The sequence below is a fragment of the Carettochelys insculpta genome, chromosome 4 (genome assembly GCF_033958435.1).
Source record: "Carettochelys insculpta isolate YL-2023 chromosome 4, ASM3395843v1, whole genome shotgun sequence".
NCBI classification, from domain to species: Eukaryota; Metazoa; Chordata; order Testudines; family Carettochelyidae; genus Carettochelys; species Carettochelys insculpta.
In genome coordinates, this window is record NC_134140.1 from 86,937,773 (window position 1) to 86,952,732 (window position 14,960).

The 14,960-nt window shown below is 39.7% G+C and overlaps 1 protein-coding gene across 6 annotated transcripts in view; it reads right to left on the minus strand.

The window, feature by feature from the left end:
• Positions 1-734: 734 nt before the first annotated feature.
• SMAD1 (SMAD family member 1) overlaps positions 735-14,960 on the minus strand; it is a 65,185-nt gene continuing 50,959 nt past the window's right edge. For all 6 annotated transcript variants that reach the window (XM_074993246.1, XM_074993244.1, XM_074993248.1 and 3 more), the window contains 4 exons: positions 13,619-13,735; positions 10,065-10,286; positions 5,090-5,346; positions 735-2,079 (listed from right to left, as the gene is read on the minus strand). In XM_074993246.1, coding sequence (XP_074849347.1) covers positions 1,936-2,079; positions 5,090-5,346; positions 10,065-10,286; positions 13,619-13,735 — 740 coding nt within the window. In that variant the 3' untranslated portion in view covers positions 735-1,935. The remainder of the gene's footprint in view (positions 2,080-5,089; positions 5,347-10,064; positions 10,287-13,618; positions 13,736-14,960) is intronic.

The window sequence follows — 14,960 nt, forward strand, 5'->3', positions numbered from 1 at the left end:
ACACTGGTTCCTAGTTCTCCTTGCTCAACAAGTCAAATTATTTTGTCTTCCTCCCCACATAATGCAAGCCTCACCATCTTTTCCTTTCCACCACTACCTCCAAGTTTCAGGGTGTTTTGGTTTGGTTGGTTGCCTCCACCTTAGTATCAGGTATTTTCTTCTCCATGCTAACAGCTGGGAGTGGGGTCACTGAAAGCACAGGGAAGATAGGCTCCTTTCTGCTCTCAGTTCTGGTGCCCAGTTGCACCTAGCCTGGAGAAGCAATTCCAGGAAAAAAGTCTTTCTGAGACTCTAAACCCCTGGTGTACAACATGCCTTGTTACTCTGGGGATGGCATATGCATATTCTGGTCAGCATCAAGGACCACGAAGGAGACTGAGCAAGCTCAGTGAGGACAGAATCTTTGAAGATTTTAACAGCTTTAAAACAAAAAATCTATGAAATGGCAAATTGTGGCATTTTCAAAAGCCTTATAACAAGGCCAGAATTACTTCTTCCTAAATCCTTCAGTAACACACACACAGTTCCTGGGGCTAATACGTGTTTACATATTTTCTCTTACAAAAATCCCTCATCACCAGTACTGACTTAGCATTGCTATGAGGCTATATCAGAACACAGAGAGTCAATTCTTCTCCCCCACGTGATCCAGTATTTTTCCCAAGTGAATCTTTAGGTCTGGTTTGTTACAAAGCTGCCAAGTAAGTAGACAAGACAAGGCATTAATCAAAGTAAGCAATAACAATGGTTTTATTTAAAATTTCCAGTAAAGATGACCCACTAGTTTCGGAATAAGAGTACTTAAAGTACTACAGAGTATGTGAATATAAAAGATTAGCAGAAAACAAAAAACAGAACAAAAACAGTAAAAAAATTAAAAATATTTTAAAAGTTTGAAATAGATCCAAACAGGGGTTTTTTTTTTAATCCTCCAAACATTTAACAGTTACTAGATTTGGCAACACAAAATTCAATCACACAATTAAAAGCCTATTTCTTTTATGCAAATTGCCTAAAACTGCTCAGTAATTCAAGAACAGACTGTACAATTTGTCTTGAAATATACAAAGCTGCAATCTTTGGACTGCAGAAATTATTAATTTTGCCCTCTTCTCAACTATATGAATTAACCAGCTACATAAAACTGTTCGGGGGAGGAGGCAAAAATAATCAGAGTTAAGATAAAGTCACTATAAAAAAATAAATGAAACGCACAGCAAAGTTCAGACCTCAGTTTCATTTCTTCAAACTAACAAGCTATGTTTACAGTATATTCTGCAGGTCAATTGCCTTTCCCCATCCCCCTTTTCCCACTCAAATATTCCTAAATCCTCTAGTCTAAACTAATTAATTCTAAACTTTCAAATACACTGTACATACACTTAGCAAAGAGCATACCTAACGTTATTCTTACAGCAGTATGGTCAGTACACAATTTCGTTAAGGTATTACATATTACCATGATTAAAACTCCCACCCACCCACTTTTTCCTCCTTTTAAGAGAACAGCAAACTATTACTAGACAAACAGATTCCAAATAGTGTGTGGAAAATCTGGGGAAAGCAGACTTCATCAATATGGGGTGTGAAACCCAGGGAACACAAACAATGAATGCTGAACATATAAAATAATTATTAGCTTGGTCGTCCCTAACAATAACACAAAGTCCAGCTAAACAATTTGCATGTACAAATTTTACAAGAAACTGGTACAATGTAAACTGAAATTCTTGACACCGACATTGTGGGGTTTTTTTTGTTTGCTTGTTTGTTTAACTTATTTGCTTTCCCTGAATCCAGCAGTTGGTCACAGAGGGTCAAGTATTATCAAGGCTCTTATTTAGGTGCTGCCAGTTCATACATGTGTCTGACTCATACATCCTTCAAGTACATGCAAGGCTCAATAGTTTCCAAACTGTAGCAGCTTGGAATTCTTTAAGACACAGAGGAAATAGGATTATGAGGTGAGCCCATCTGGGTAAGAACTTTATCCAGCCACTGAAGGGGGCCATGCAGGTGTATTTCAATCCAACATGGAGTGCTTGTTACATCTTGGCGATGATATTCAGCTCCCCAACCCTACAAAGAAAGTCACATAGAAAAGTTATCGCTTTTACCTTATATTACAATGTCAAGTAAGTGGAAAATGCTTCTCTCTCATTTAATAAAACACAAAGGCAACAGATATAACCTAGCTCTACAGGTGGAGGTTACCAGTGTTGAGAAGCCACTGTTGTAATTATGGCACTACATTTCCCCCCTGAGAATATGAAGCAGATTTAAGAGAATCTGGGTAAGGTGACAGACAGATACCTGAAAACTGAAGTCTCATTTCAAATTAGGAAATAGTAACACAGGCTTCCCCATAACTGCCCATACAGTATGCCTCACTCTTGCCCTGAAAACACCACTCTCTTGGATTCCATCTACACTGGGGAAATAACCTATGAGCAACCTCTTCCTCTCATGACCTGGGTACTGAAAAGAGGTCAGCTACCAACGTACAGACATGGGCTGGGGCGGAGGGAGGAGCACTGGAACATTTTTCAACATCATGGCAGAAAGCATGACAATAGTGCACACATTTTGACATGGCATGCAAAATGGTTTGGCCTCACACGAAAACACAGTTTGACTATTAGAGGCCAAAAAGATTTGTAACACCATGGCAGAAAGTCTGCAATAGAATGCCACAATGTTAAGACAGTTTGGTCCAACATATAGAAGTCTGTTTTCAACACCTGTGGAGAAGCTAGAGGCCAGTTAAGGGTTTGTTAACCAGGTTGGCAACCCGAGGTTATTTTTCTAGGGCCAACAAATTCAGGGTGAGTGGGCAGTTCCGCCATCATGTCTTTTTGGTTCTTGACTTCTCTAATGGGACTACCACAATGGCATAACTAGTGCAAAATGTGAGACGTGTTTGTATTTATTTTATGATAATGGACACCCATGCACTGGGAACAGGATTAAATTCAGGTCACATCAGTCAGTGAACATTTTCTTCAACTTTCACCTCAACAGTGACCTGGACTGAATGAGAAGTAGTGGCCTAGAGACAGGAAAGGCGCCATGTGTCCCATCTGAATCCCAAAGCAGATGTTGCTTTATAATTTTTTCACAAGGTGACGTTCATTTTCACACCTGTTTACACTGATTCAAAGGGGATTCCTATAGCATATTTATATAGCAATGCATTTTGCAGAACATTAGACTGCAAGGAAGCTCACCCTCAAACTCTTTTGTGTTGCCCATGTTAGCCCCATTCCTACTGGAGATTCCCCAAAAGCCCCCAACCCCTTCCTTGGGACACGGGAAGGATGCAGAACATAGTATTCTCTTGGAGAAAAGGGATGTATAACAACAAATTAAACCTGTTTGTACTGAATTGTTTCTGTGGCTACCATATTTGTGTATTTTGCACTTCTGGAGAGGTTCAGGTAAAAGGATTGAAGATAAAGGCTACTGGAAACAGTAGTTAGCGTTGTCCCATAAGGTTCTAGAAAAAGACTGAAGAAATCCCACATGCAAAGACTAAAAAGAGAGTAGAATGGGAAGAAACAGTGCCAAATAGATTTATAGGTATAACAACAAGAGCTCATGGATCGACATTAAGGTGGGAACTGGAATCCATGCAGCTAGGGCCAAAGTTTCTCTACAGGAAGGATGGGAAGACTGATAAACAGATAAAGTTTCCCAGAACATCCAGGACACTCTTGGTAGTTATATAAAACAGCCAGTGGAAGAGAGTAGTACACGTAACAGACAGTTAACAAGAAACTGGACAATTTTGGTGGGGAAAAGGGTGGCATTGGTCATAGCTTAGATGAGTTATTTCCTAATTTAACAGGTGAATATCGATGGGTTCTCTCTTAGCTAAAACTGAGTCAGTTACAAGATTTACTAATGAGCTGGAAAGAAATCAACAAAGTTTGTTGTGTAGTTTGACAAAGTAAATTATCCTTTTGGGGCAGGATAAGAGTCAGTAAATAGATGACAGGAATCAAAAGTTTTAAAAAAAATGTTTTATATTAACCTCAGATGAACACCCCTTCACACACCTTTTAAAGCTTAGACACAAAAAGGTCACTTTGTCCCTTTTAAGGCATTATTTTAGATTATTGCGCAATTAATATGGCGGTCTTGCAATATTCGACTGACCCTTTTATCTCAGTCCACATTTGTGTCCCTCCCATCACCGCTACTATCCTTCCAAGTACCCCAAGAACAGAATGCCATAAACTTTGTTTACAGACTTTCTAATCACCAGACTGACCCCTATCTTCCTATCACCATCAATGACAGTCCCAGCTAGTCTGGCCAAGAAACGCCCACAACTGGGTTATGTTAGCTTCACGATTTTGATCCTTCAGAAAACAGGAGACTGGCATGGAATACAAAGAAGTATTGAAGTACATACAAGAGAAAGACTCAGAAGGTTGGTAATTACCAAACTTGAACATAAGCCGCTATTCATCAACCCTGTTCAGAACTCAGATGTAGAAATCGGCACAGATTATTGCATTTACTTTTCTAGATACACAGGAAGGTGAAGGGAGGAGTGTCCATTCTTGCAGAATGCTGCCTAACTAGTCAGAAAAAACCTGTCACAGGTGTCTAGGTTTGCTCGTTCCTGCCTCAATGCAGTGTTCGGACATGATCTCTGGAGGTCTCTTCTCACCCCTTCACCTCTATGATTCTAATATAATATTCTACGGAGAAAATGAGAAGAGTTGAGAAGCATGAGAGAAACTACTTAACTGTCCCATCAAACCTACAGAAACCAATGCAGAGAAATCTGAAATGAAGAACCTATACAATGTAGATTTTACTTACATTCTGTAGTCAAAAAAATTATGCTTGTCTAAGCAGCTAGCTTTGCATGCTTAAGGGCATGGATACGTGGAAAAAGGTTAACACATTTTCAATCAGTGAATCAATATAATTGTTGACAGGAGAACTTCTTGAATATAAGGCATCGCTTGGAATGATCTGAACCATTATTATGTAACAATCTCATCTCAAGGCAAGGTATTCAAAAGGGAATATTCTTTTGCTTACAAAACACAAACTCAGTTGAACTCCTACCTACCTTTACAAAACTCATACGGATAGTGCACATCTTGGTAAGCTCATACACGGTTTCAAAGCCATGATTCACTGACTGAGCCAGAAGCTGAGCAAACTCTTGGTTGTTGAATATTTTCAAACTACAGCCGCTGGGAATTTTACAAACTGTGGTTGGGTGGAATCCATGGTGGTAGTTGCAGTTTCGACTTTGAACAAAAATACTGCTGTCACTAAGGCATTCAGCATACACTTCTCCCCCAACATAATAGAGGTGAACTCCTAAGAGGAAAGAATATTTGTTATGGGCTGGTCAAATTAATTTGTGTCACATGCACAGTGTTGCACAGATCATCTTTGTGGAGATGTTTTTGTGCTGCTCCAGTTCAAAGAAAAAACTCATATTTCTCATCCTAGCACCTCCAAATTCCACCAATGCTTGTTTTTTAATCAATTTTCATACAAGTGTCTCTATTACTGAGGATGGATTTATGGGGCCAGAACATCTGCTTTGATCTCCTGGGTTCATATTTGGGGAAAGAAGGGGATCAGAAGATTGACTGGCCCCAGGATCAGGAGAACAAACATTACTCCCATTCTGGTAGCACAAAGTATCCTCAGAAAACAGTAATGCAGCTTCAAGGTGGATTCCTCTCCAGCTGATACTAGCTGGGATGAGTCTCTGTAAGGACAGCTCCAACAGTGGTGCACTTCCAAGGAGCTGGAACACAGGGAAGTGTCCAAAGGAACAGCTTAATGTCACGTGAATCCTATGTCTTCCCAAGGACTCTAGATCTCAGGCCAGGCCTTTGGCCTTTTCTACAGGGGGCAGAAAACACCAATTGGATACTGGTGGAGAGTGAGAACTCTGCATGGAGATCTCTGTCCCCCAGAGAAACACACAAGCTTTTAAACTTTAAGAACTTTGGGGTTCCAGTTCTCCACTGTTGGAGTAATCCACTTGAAATAGCAAAAACTGCAAAATCAGAAAAAATATGGGCGGTATTAATGTAAACCAAATTCTGAGAAAGAAAATCTTGACTACACTTGGTTTAATAATATGGTCTGTGTAAAATTTTGCTGATGACAACTTACACACTCGCTTAGCAGCAAAACAATTTGTGCTGAAGTATTCAAGTTGTGCATCTGTTGTTCTTACAAAAGGTGAAATTTAAATGGCATGTCTATATAAAAGAATAAGAAAACAAACTAACAGCCATCCTGGGTCAGGCCAATAGTTCATCTCAGCCCACAACTTGTCTCTGGCCTTCCGCTTGACTGAAACTCCCTCCTTTTCATGAGCCTGTATATTTAAACTCTACTCTGGAATCCCCACTCATGCATCTGATGATGCAGGTCTTTGCCCTCTAAAGCTTATGCTCCAAAATATCTGTTAGTCTATAAGGTGCCACAGGACTTGCTGTTTTTGCAGATACAGACTAAAATGGCTACCCCCTGACACTTGTCATCTTTTCTCGGCACTCATCAGTACAAAGCTTCTGTTTTGAACTGTTTGAGCTTCTGTTTTGACTGTTTTGAAGAGGGCAGTTGGAGTGATTCACTCCTACTTTTTTCTTGCTGGTTTCTGGCAATCAAAGCTTTAAGGTCACCCTGAGGCTTGGGTTTCATCCCTGACTAATAGCCACCGATAGACCTATCCTCAGTGAGCTTATTTAGACTTTAACAAAAAAAAAAAAAATCCAGATATACTTTTGCCATTACAACATCCCATGGCAACGAGTTCCACGGTTAATTGCATGCTGTATGGAAAAACTACTTCCTCTTGTTTTATTAAACCTTCTGCCTTTTAATTTCATTGAGTGACTCTGGTTTTCGCATTGTAAGAAAGTAACTGCTCCTCTGTTCACTTTTTCCACACCATTCACAATTTTATAGAGCTCCATCATGTTGTCCCTTCATCATCTCTTTTGAGCTGAACAGCCCTAAGTCATTTTCATCGCCCCTCAAAAGGAAGCTATTCCAAGCTCCTGTTATCTTAATCGCTCTTTTCTGAAATCTTTCCAGTTCCATTATATCTTGAGAGGGGAGACCATGACTCCACACAGTATTCAAGATATGGGCACCCCATGGATTTCTATAGTGGCACGATGCTATTTTCTGTTTTATTTTCTATCCTTTTCCTAATGAGCCCTAACCTTTTGTTAGCTTTTTTTTTTTTAAACTGCTACTGTACACCAAGCTGAAATTTTCAGAGAACTATCCATGGTGACTCAAAGGTCACATTCTTGAATGATAAGAACTAATTTAGAAACCAACACTGTGTAAGTGTAGTTGGGACTATTTCTCCCCCACCCACCCACCCCACCATGCATTACTTTGCAATTATGAAGCTTGAATTTTGTTGCCCAGTTAGCCAGAACTGCGATACCCCTTGTAACTCTTTGTAGTCAGCTTTGAACTGCCTCATTACTGCAAATGATGTTGGCTCAGGGAAGCAGAGTGCAATGGGCTGGAGGCAGGTCGCTCTGCATCCTGCACTGCAGTGAAGCGGAGTGATCTAGCTGGGAAACAGGCAGCAAAATGGAGCAGGATGCTTGGCCATTCTGCTTCTAGCAGCCAAGAGTGAGGGGTGGGGAGACCCTGCTGCCTAGGGTGACCATATCTCCCATGGCCACATACGGGACTGGGGGGCTCCCCCCCCTTCCCCATGCCTTGGGGAAGCAGCCGGGATGGAGCAGCCAAGGTGCCCCCCCTTCCCTAAGCCTTGGGGAAGCAGCAGCCACAGTGCTCACCCTCCCATTTCCCCAAACCTCAGCTGGTTCCCTCTGTTGCAGAGAGAATGCACTGATGCACAGTACGTGCTCTGCCGCAGGCAGCTGCGCCTGCGCAGGAAACACGGGACAATTAGTCCCGTCTATTAAATAAGTTGGGACACCTTTTTGTGTCCCAAGTACGGGACCATCCCACCGCAAATGGGACGGATGGTCACTCCATTAATCTCTTGGATCACATTGCCGGGGCAGGGAAGGGGACTTCAAACAAGGGGTGCGATTGGGAAGAGGTGGGGACTAGGGTAGAAAGGGGTATGCCCTGGGCCCCCACGTCCCTAGGAACAAGGCTGGTGACTATCATCTGGTCCAGGTGACTTGTTTTTAAAAATTGATCAATTTGTTCTAAAACCTCTTCTACTAACAAATTGATGAGGAACAGCAGCACTTCAGATATGGCAACCAAAAAGGACGCCTCTAAGGTGGGTCTCTCACTCATATATCTGTGTAGGGAAGACCAATGCAAAGTAGTCACTTAACTTCTGTTGAATGGCCTTGCATGCTCTAACTCTCCAGGCAGACTTCCTGCTGCCTTATTATACATTTACATTTAACCTGCCTGAGTTTTTGCACCTTCTTATTAACCTCACTGGGATTTTACTTCCAAATGTTAAAGGATGCCTTCAAATATGAAATCCAAACTAGCATTACTTTAAGCATAGAATTCCTGCCATCATTAATTTAAATATGTACCTATTTTACAGCTTTCTTGTATTTTCCGTCCTATGCTGGGATCTAGTGCAGTTAATGTTAAAGTGTCTTTGGAACCTGCACCGTTCATGTTTCAGTAGAACTCGGATTGCAAATAGGCTATTTTTTTAGAAGTTTAATTTGTTCATTTTCCATTTAAAACTGTAAAAGCGTTATACAAGTACACAAATACTTTTGGGTGGCGAAAATAATAAAAGAGAAGGAACAAGACTTAGTGGCATTACCTCTAAGTGCGAGTGTGAGAGCACCTCAGATATAGCATGGAAAAAAAACTTTTCTAGCCTAAAGTTTGCTTTTCAGAAAAATAAGCTGTATAAAAACAAATCTCTCAGACACGAACTCAGTTTCAAATCACTTTCCTGTGAGATCCAGAGAGCAACAATACTGTAAGAAACGGATCTCTGAGTACTGAAAGAGTACGGAGGCATTCAAAGATAACTTCCCCTCTAAACCCGTTTCATAGTGTGTCAATATAAAAGGCAATGTAGCCTTTCCCCTGAAATACATTTTTATGGTTATAAAGCTCCAAGAACACATCTCTGGGGGAGGTGGGGGAGAAGAGGGGGAAAAAAAAAAAAAATCAATATATTTTTTCCCTTGCCTAAAAATGCACAAAGTAATTTATTTTATTTTTACTCTAAATTGCTTTTTATTATCTTGAAGTTTGAAGAAGGTCTGACAGTCCATTTTGTTCTAATAGAATTGTTTTAAGAATCTATATAACATAGCAATTGGTGCTCAAAATGTACATCTATAGTTTCAGCAGACCAAACCCCTGTCAATCCTCCTCACTGCCCTTCCGATTAAATGTGTTCAAAAGCAAGAGTTCGCAACATTGTTTGTATGCAGGCCCTGTACAAATGCAACACTTCTGGCCACAGAAATTAAAATGAGTCAAAATTAAATAATTGTGGATTTAATTTGCATGACAATGTTCCCCTCAAAATAGACTACGCTATGATGCTAAATTAAAAACAAAAATTATTCATAATTTTTGGAGAAGACTGTCAAAGGTGCAAAAGACAGAAATACCATGAAGCAACCTTTGAACTTCTGAAAATCTCTCCTTTAAAAGTATTTGGAATATTACTTTAGTGGGCCTATGTTCCTTTTGAGAATGTATAAGACCCAACCAACTCAGCTATATTTAAGTCAGGGGGAAAAAAGTAATTATCTTGTTCAGCGAGCTACCAGCAGTCATACATTTCAGACTTTCCAAAATTATCAATACAAGGGAGCTCTGTATGAAAGAAATTGCCTTAAATGGTGATGCTAATTAAAATTAGTTTGCAGACAATGAAAAAAAATTGGTTAGAAAAAGAGAAAGTTCCTGCAATTATACAGCAGCTGTGAACTTACAAGACTTGGCAAAGAAATGATATATTTGCTAGGTCTCATTAGAGAATGACTTCATAATATATATGACAATCTGTCTTTGCATCAAGAAGCCCTGAAGTGTTAGCTATAAAGCATAGCAAACAAAATTAAAACTAAATGCACCTTTGCCAATATGCCGCCTGGTGTTCTCAATGGTGGAATTCCGGTTAACGTTAGACAGCAGCCCAAGGCAAAATCTGTTCTTGTTGTTTGAAGGATCAGTAAAACCATCTACCAACACACTGGTGGAGGAGGCATGGAACGCCTCCCCAACACGATTGTTCAGCTCATAGTAGACAATAGAACACCAGTGTTTTGGCTCTTCATAAGCCACTGCCTGTACATCTGCACAGAAACAAAGAAAAGGTTACAATTAACAGCACTGCAACCAATGTGTATCTAAACATTTAAGATTTGCAACCCATAGACAGATGTTGGCTTAAGACAACAGAATAGTTCTGGATAAACAAATGCTAATTAAGTGCAGTCTTTTTTGGAGTTCACCTATCATTTAGCTATTTTATAAAAAAAAAAAAAAAAAAAAAAAAAAAAAAAGCACCTTTTCAGAGCCATAGAAGGAATTTGTACCTATCCAGTCAAGATAAAATTATTCACAAGACTTCAGATGCAGGGCAAAAAAAAATACTAGAGCTCGCAAAAGGTACTTAAGGAAACAGTTTGTGGGCTTTCACAAGGTACTAAACACGAGATACAAAACTGGCAAGGTAACACTAAACTCCCTCTAAACTCTCCCCCCTGCCCCAAATATTCTGATAATGGATACGCTCTCTCCTCTGTAATAATTCCTTATTCAGCTAGCAAACTAACAGTTTGAATACACACACACACACCCCTACTTTTTTTAACCTTGCTTTGGGAATTTTTCCTTTGGATGAAGCCTAATTTTCTCTGTAAAAGGAGTTTCAAAAAGGGTGTCCAATACCACTATGAGATTCGCTGGATGAGTCTACCTATTGTGCATTGTCTCAAATGGCCTATATAATCATAAAAGTATTAACTCACCTCCAACTAAAGGAAGCTGAAGAAGAGATGTGATGTGGCTGTTGTGTATGAAGGTTTTAAAGTAAAGACTAGAACTATTCCCATGCTTAGCTCACACAGTTTGGGAGTTTGGGATAGCAGCTCTGCAGATCAGGGCCCTAAATCCAAGCTGAAGTGCTAAAATGACAAGGACACTGCAGGAATTTGATTCTCCTTTCCATGCATTCTCAACACCAAATATTTAAGACCAACTCTTTATATTTTCCTTTAATTAAAAATGTATTTCATACACTGATTTTTAAAGAAAATGACATGAGCAGAATTTTAAAAATGTCAAATGTAATTATGTAGCCAACGTAAGTAGAAGGAAAGCATGTAGCTTATGCAACGTCAAGTAACGACAACAGTGTGAGATAGCAATCCTTGTGCAACGTTCTTCTCGCGTAATGTCTATTGCTAACCAGGGATATGCTGGGAAACGTGCATGAAAAGGGGTTTAAGTTCTGTAAGGCTACAGTATTATTAATCCTTTTAAAGGAATTGTAGAACCAGCCTTTAATTATTAGTAAGAGGTTACTACACTTTACTTTCAGATTAAGTTGCCCGTAACTACCAAAGCTACCGCTTTGCCCAGTTCTCAAACTCAGGAAGAAATCTTGCCAGCTGGCCATTCTTACAGAATGAATCATATCTCTCTCACACAGATTTCATACTAACTTCCTTACGTTTGCTTTAAGTCATGCAGAGCAGGTGTGTTTTGTCTCTCTATTCCCAGCATGGGCCAACAATGGAAATTACCCAGCTTCAGTGACAGGATGCAGCTTGTTAAATCAAATCTCTTAAGACTAACAAATCTCTATAAAGAACATGCTTCTAAACATTTGCAACTAATACGTTTAACATAAAAGTTTACTGAAGCAACTGATTTCATGCAACCATAGCAGACTTTTAGGAGGGCAGCTAGACACTGGATATGCACATATATAAAAAGAAGTGGGAATGCAGACAGGGACTCAAAAGAATGAGCAGACAAATTTATATCTTTTGCTTATGCTTGTATCACTTCTTCCCTTGACACTAGCGAGACATCAAATTAAAAAGGAGACCCTTAAACTTACTACTTTGAAAGAAATAAGAGTAGAAGGATCTTTGTCTTTTAAAAACAAAGAGAAATGCAAAACATTTCCTTTGGTTGTTAAGGCTCTCACATGTGATGCAAAAATTCCACAGCACAGATACAGTTTATTTACAAGAAAAAAAATGTGCAGAAGTCTGCAGAGTTAGGTATAAACACTGATAAATGTACTTTAGGCCTTCATCAGCTGCAAAGGACAGTGCATAACAGTGCATAGATCAGCAAAACAACTGAAAATGACAAAGATGGTGCTTATCAAATGCAAGCTCACCCTGAAAAAGGAAAATAAGTTGACATAGAACTAGCAAATTATATTAAAAGGGCAGATATTGTCATAAACCCAGGCATTTTAAGCTTAAACAAAATTAAATATGAAATTAAACAGCTAAATTGTTCACATGATTGTAATCTTTATAATCATTCTGGACCAGAGTTCAACTTGCTACTCACCCTCCTGGGCTGGATGCAAGAGTAGGTGAGCCTAAGTGTTCTCAACAGGGGCCATTTCTCACCATGTGTGGAATGGACTACACCCATTACTCAACAGTTTATATTTGCAATATGTTTAAAAAGCCACGTGTAAAAAAGTTGCCTTTGCCATCGGATGTAAAACAAAATTAGAAGACTTTAAACTTGTTTTTCCCTGCAGCAATCCCACCTCATTCTGCAATCTCACATGCTAAACAGGGTCATACCATGTCACTACTTACATGGCAAAGGAAACACTCCTGCATCTGACAAAAAGGGTCATTGCCCAGGAAAGCTTATGCTCCAAAATATCTGTTAGTCTATAAGGTGTCACAGGACTTCTTGTTATTCTTCGACCTGCAAGCTCCCAGGAAAAGCCCAGGGGTCTGCAGGAACCAGAACTGGCAATTCAGCAAAATGCTCTTCTGTAGAAGTCAGAGCTGAGCAAGTGGAATATCACAATGATAGGAGGCATTTTGATTGGATGTACTTTGTTTCAGAAGATGAAGCCTACTGAGATCCTGATGAATAAAGCATTCACGGGACTTTTCACAAATGTCAAAATATTAATGCTAGTGGCCTGATCAAATCTCAATTTAGGTGGCTATATCATCCACCCACTAACTGAATAGCAATGGTACATCACCCCCCACTGTCTCAATAAGTTATTGTGATAATAATGGATACCTTTCACTGCCTGTTAACAGGCATGCTATGTGCCATTACACAAAACTAACATGCCCTATTTAACTACAGGTGAGAGTTTGTAATATGCTTTTGGATTCTTCCGGTTGAAGTCAACACTTAATACGTAAAACACCGTGATGCCTTAATTTAGTCATGTGCGATCACTTACACTTTAGACCTAGATGCTCATAGGAGTTTATAATTTCACCTCCTCCAGGGAAGGAGGAAATCCATATTCCCTGTAATTTTTAATTGGCAACAGTTACATATTTCCGTAAATAATATGAACCCAGATCAATACTCAGCTTTAAAAAGCAAAATTATGAGGACCCTTTGCAATTTAGAAACCAAGCACAGAAGAAAGCCTATTACAGAAGCATTTTACCTCCTCTGTTTATTTCCGGGGGGATTGAGGGTGCCATCATGTTAGTGTCCATTGGCTGTGAGCCATCCTGTGTCATCTGATCTTCCGGAGGCAGGTAAGCAGGAGGGGGAGTATCAGCTAAATATAGAAAAGGCAGAGATACAATTCCTTCCGTCTCTTTAAAATGTACATATATAGTTTGGCATTAGCTTGGAAATACTTTTAGCCTGACTCAGCTATAACTTCCACCCACTCATTGGAATAGCAGAGAAAGTGCTCATGGACCTCGATGCAGGGAAGTAGAGGATTATTGTGTATGAAGGTAATTTTTATTGTAGTCACACTGAGCAATCCACAAGTGAAAGCTTGGCTGCATTTCTGTCAGCAGTGCTTCACAATGTCAAGGCACTGTATATAAATTAATGTCTCCATACTCAGCACCTGCAGCACTACATCAATATAGAACATTAACAGAACATGAGCACAGGCTTTGGAGTCAAAAGGGTCTAATCTCCTTGGTGTTGCTTCCAATATGGCCCTTCATTAGCACAGCATCCAAATGCAGTGCACTCATTCATGAGCTTCTCCTCAAAAATCACAGTGAAACATCACCGGTTTATAAATGGAAAACTCAAGAACAGAGATTTAGGCCCATATTTGTAAAAGGCGTTTAGTAGGTGCTGTGCTCACTGTTACAGCTGCTAAATCAATTAGACACTCAGTCTCATTGTCAAAAGGGATTTAGGCTCTTCGGAGTGCCTCTCTCATTCCTTCCTGACTCCAAGAGAAATATTGCCTGGTGCATGACATTTAAGTACTACCATTCTGCAGCAGAGAACAAGTAAGCTCCCATGCAGCACAGTTACATCCATCAATGAGTGAGACACTAATTATCATGACAAGTAACCAAAAGGCAAAAAAGTCTGCTAACTTTCATGCAACTTTCCGGTCTTCAAAAATTTCAGTTTAGTTAAAATGGTAACACAAACCTCTCAACTGTGCATTAAAGTAGTATGGTAGCCATGGTTTTCCAATTTTTGCCATCCTTTTCCACTTGCCCTTACAAATAGTCCCTATGGAGTGGGCTGGCATGCACCATGGAATAGAATTCTAAGTTTGTGGAGTCAGGATTAAAATTGTGATCCTTTATTTGGAGTGTAATAACCACTGGAGTGTTGACATTTGTGTAATTGCAACTGTCATTTGGTAGACATACAGACGAGAATGTATAGCTCTATAGTACAGCGGGGAGGACGTTGTTTTAGCCAGGATATGCAAATTTTTTGCATTTCTAGAAAACAGCCCTGTTCCCCTCATGTTTTTAACAACGGGTCTCCTCCTACCCTACTAAAACAAAATGGCA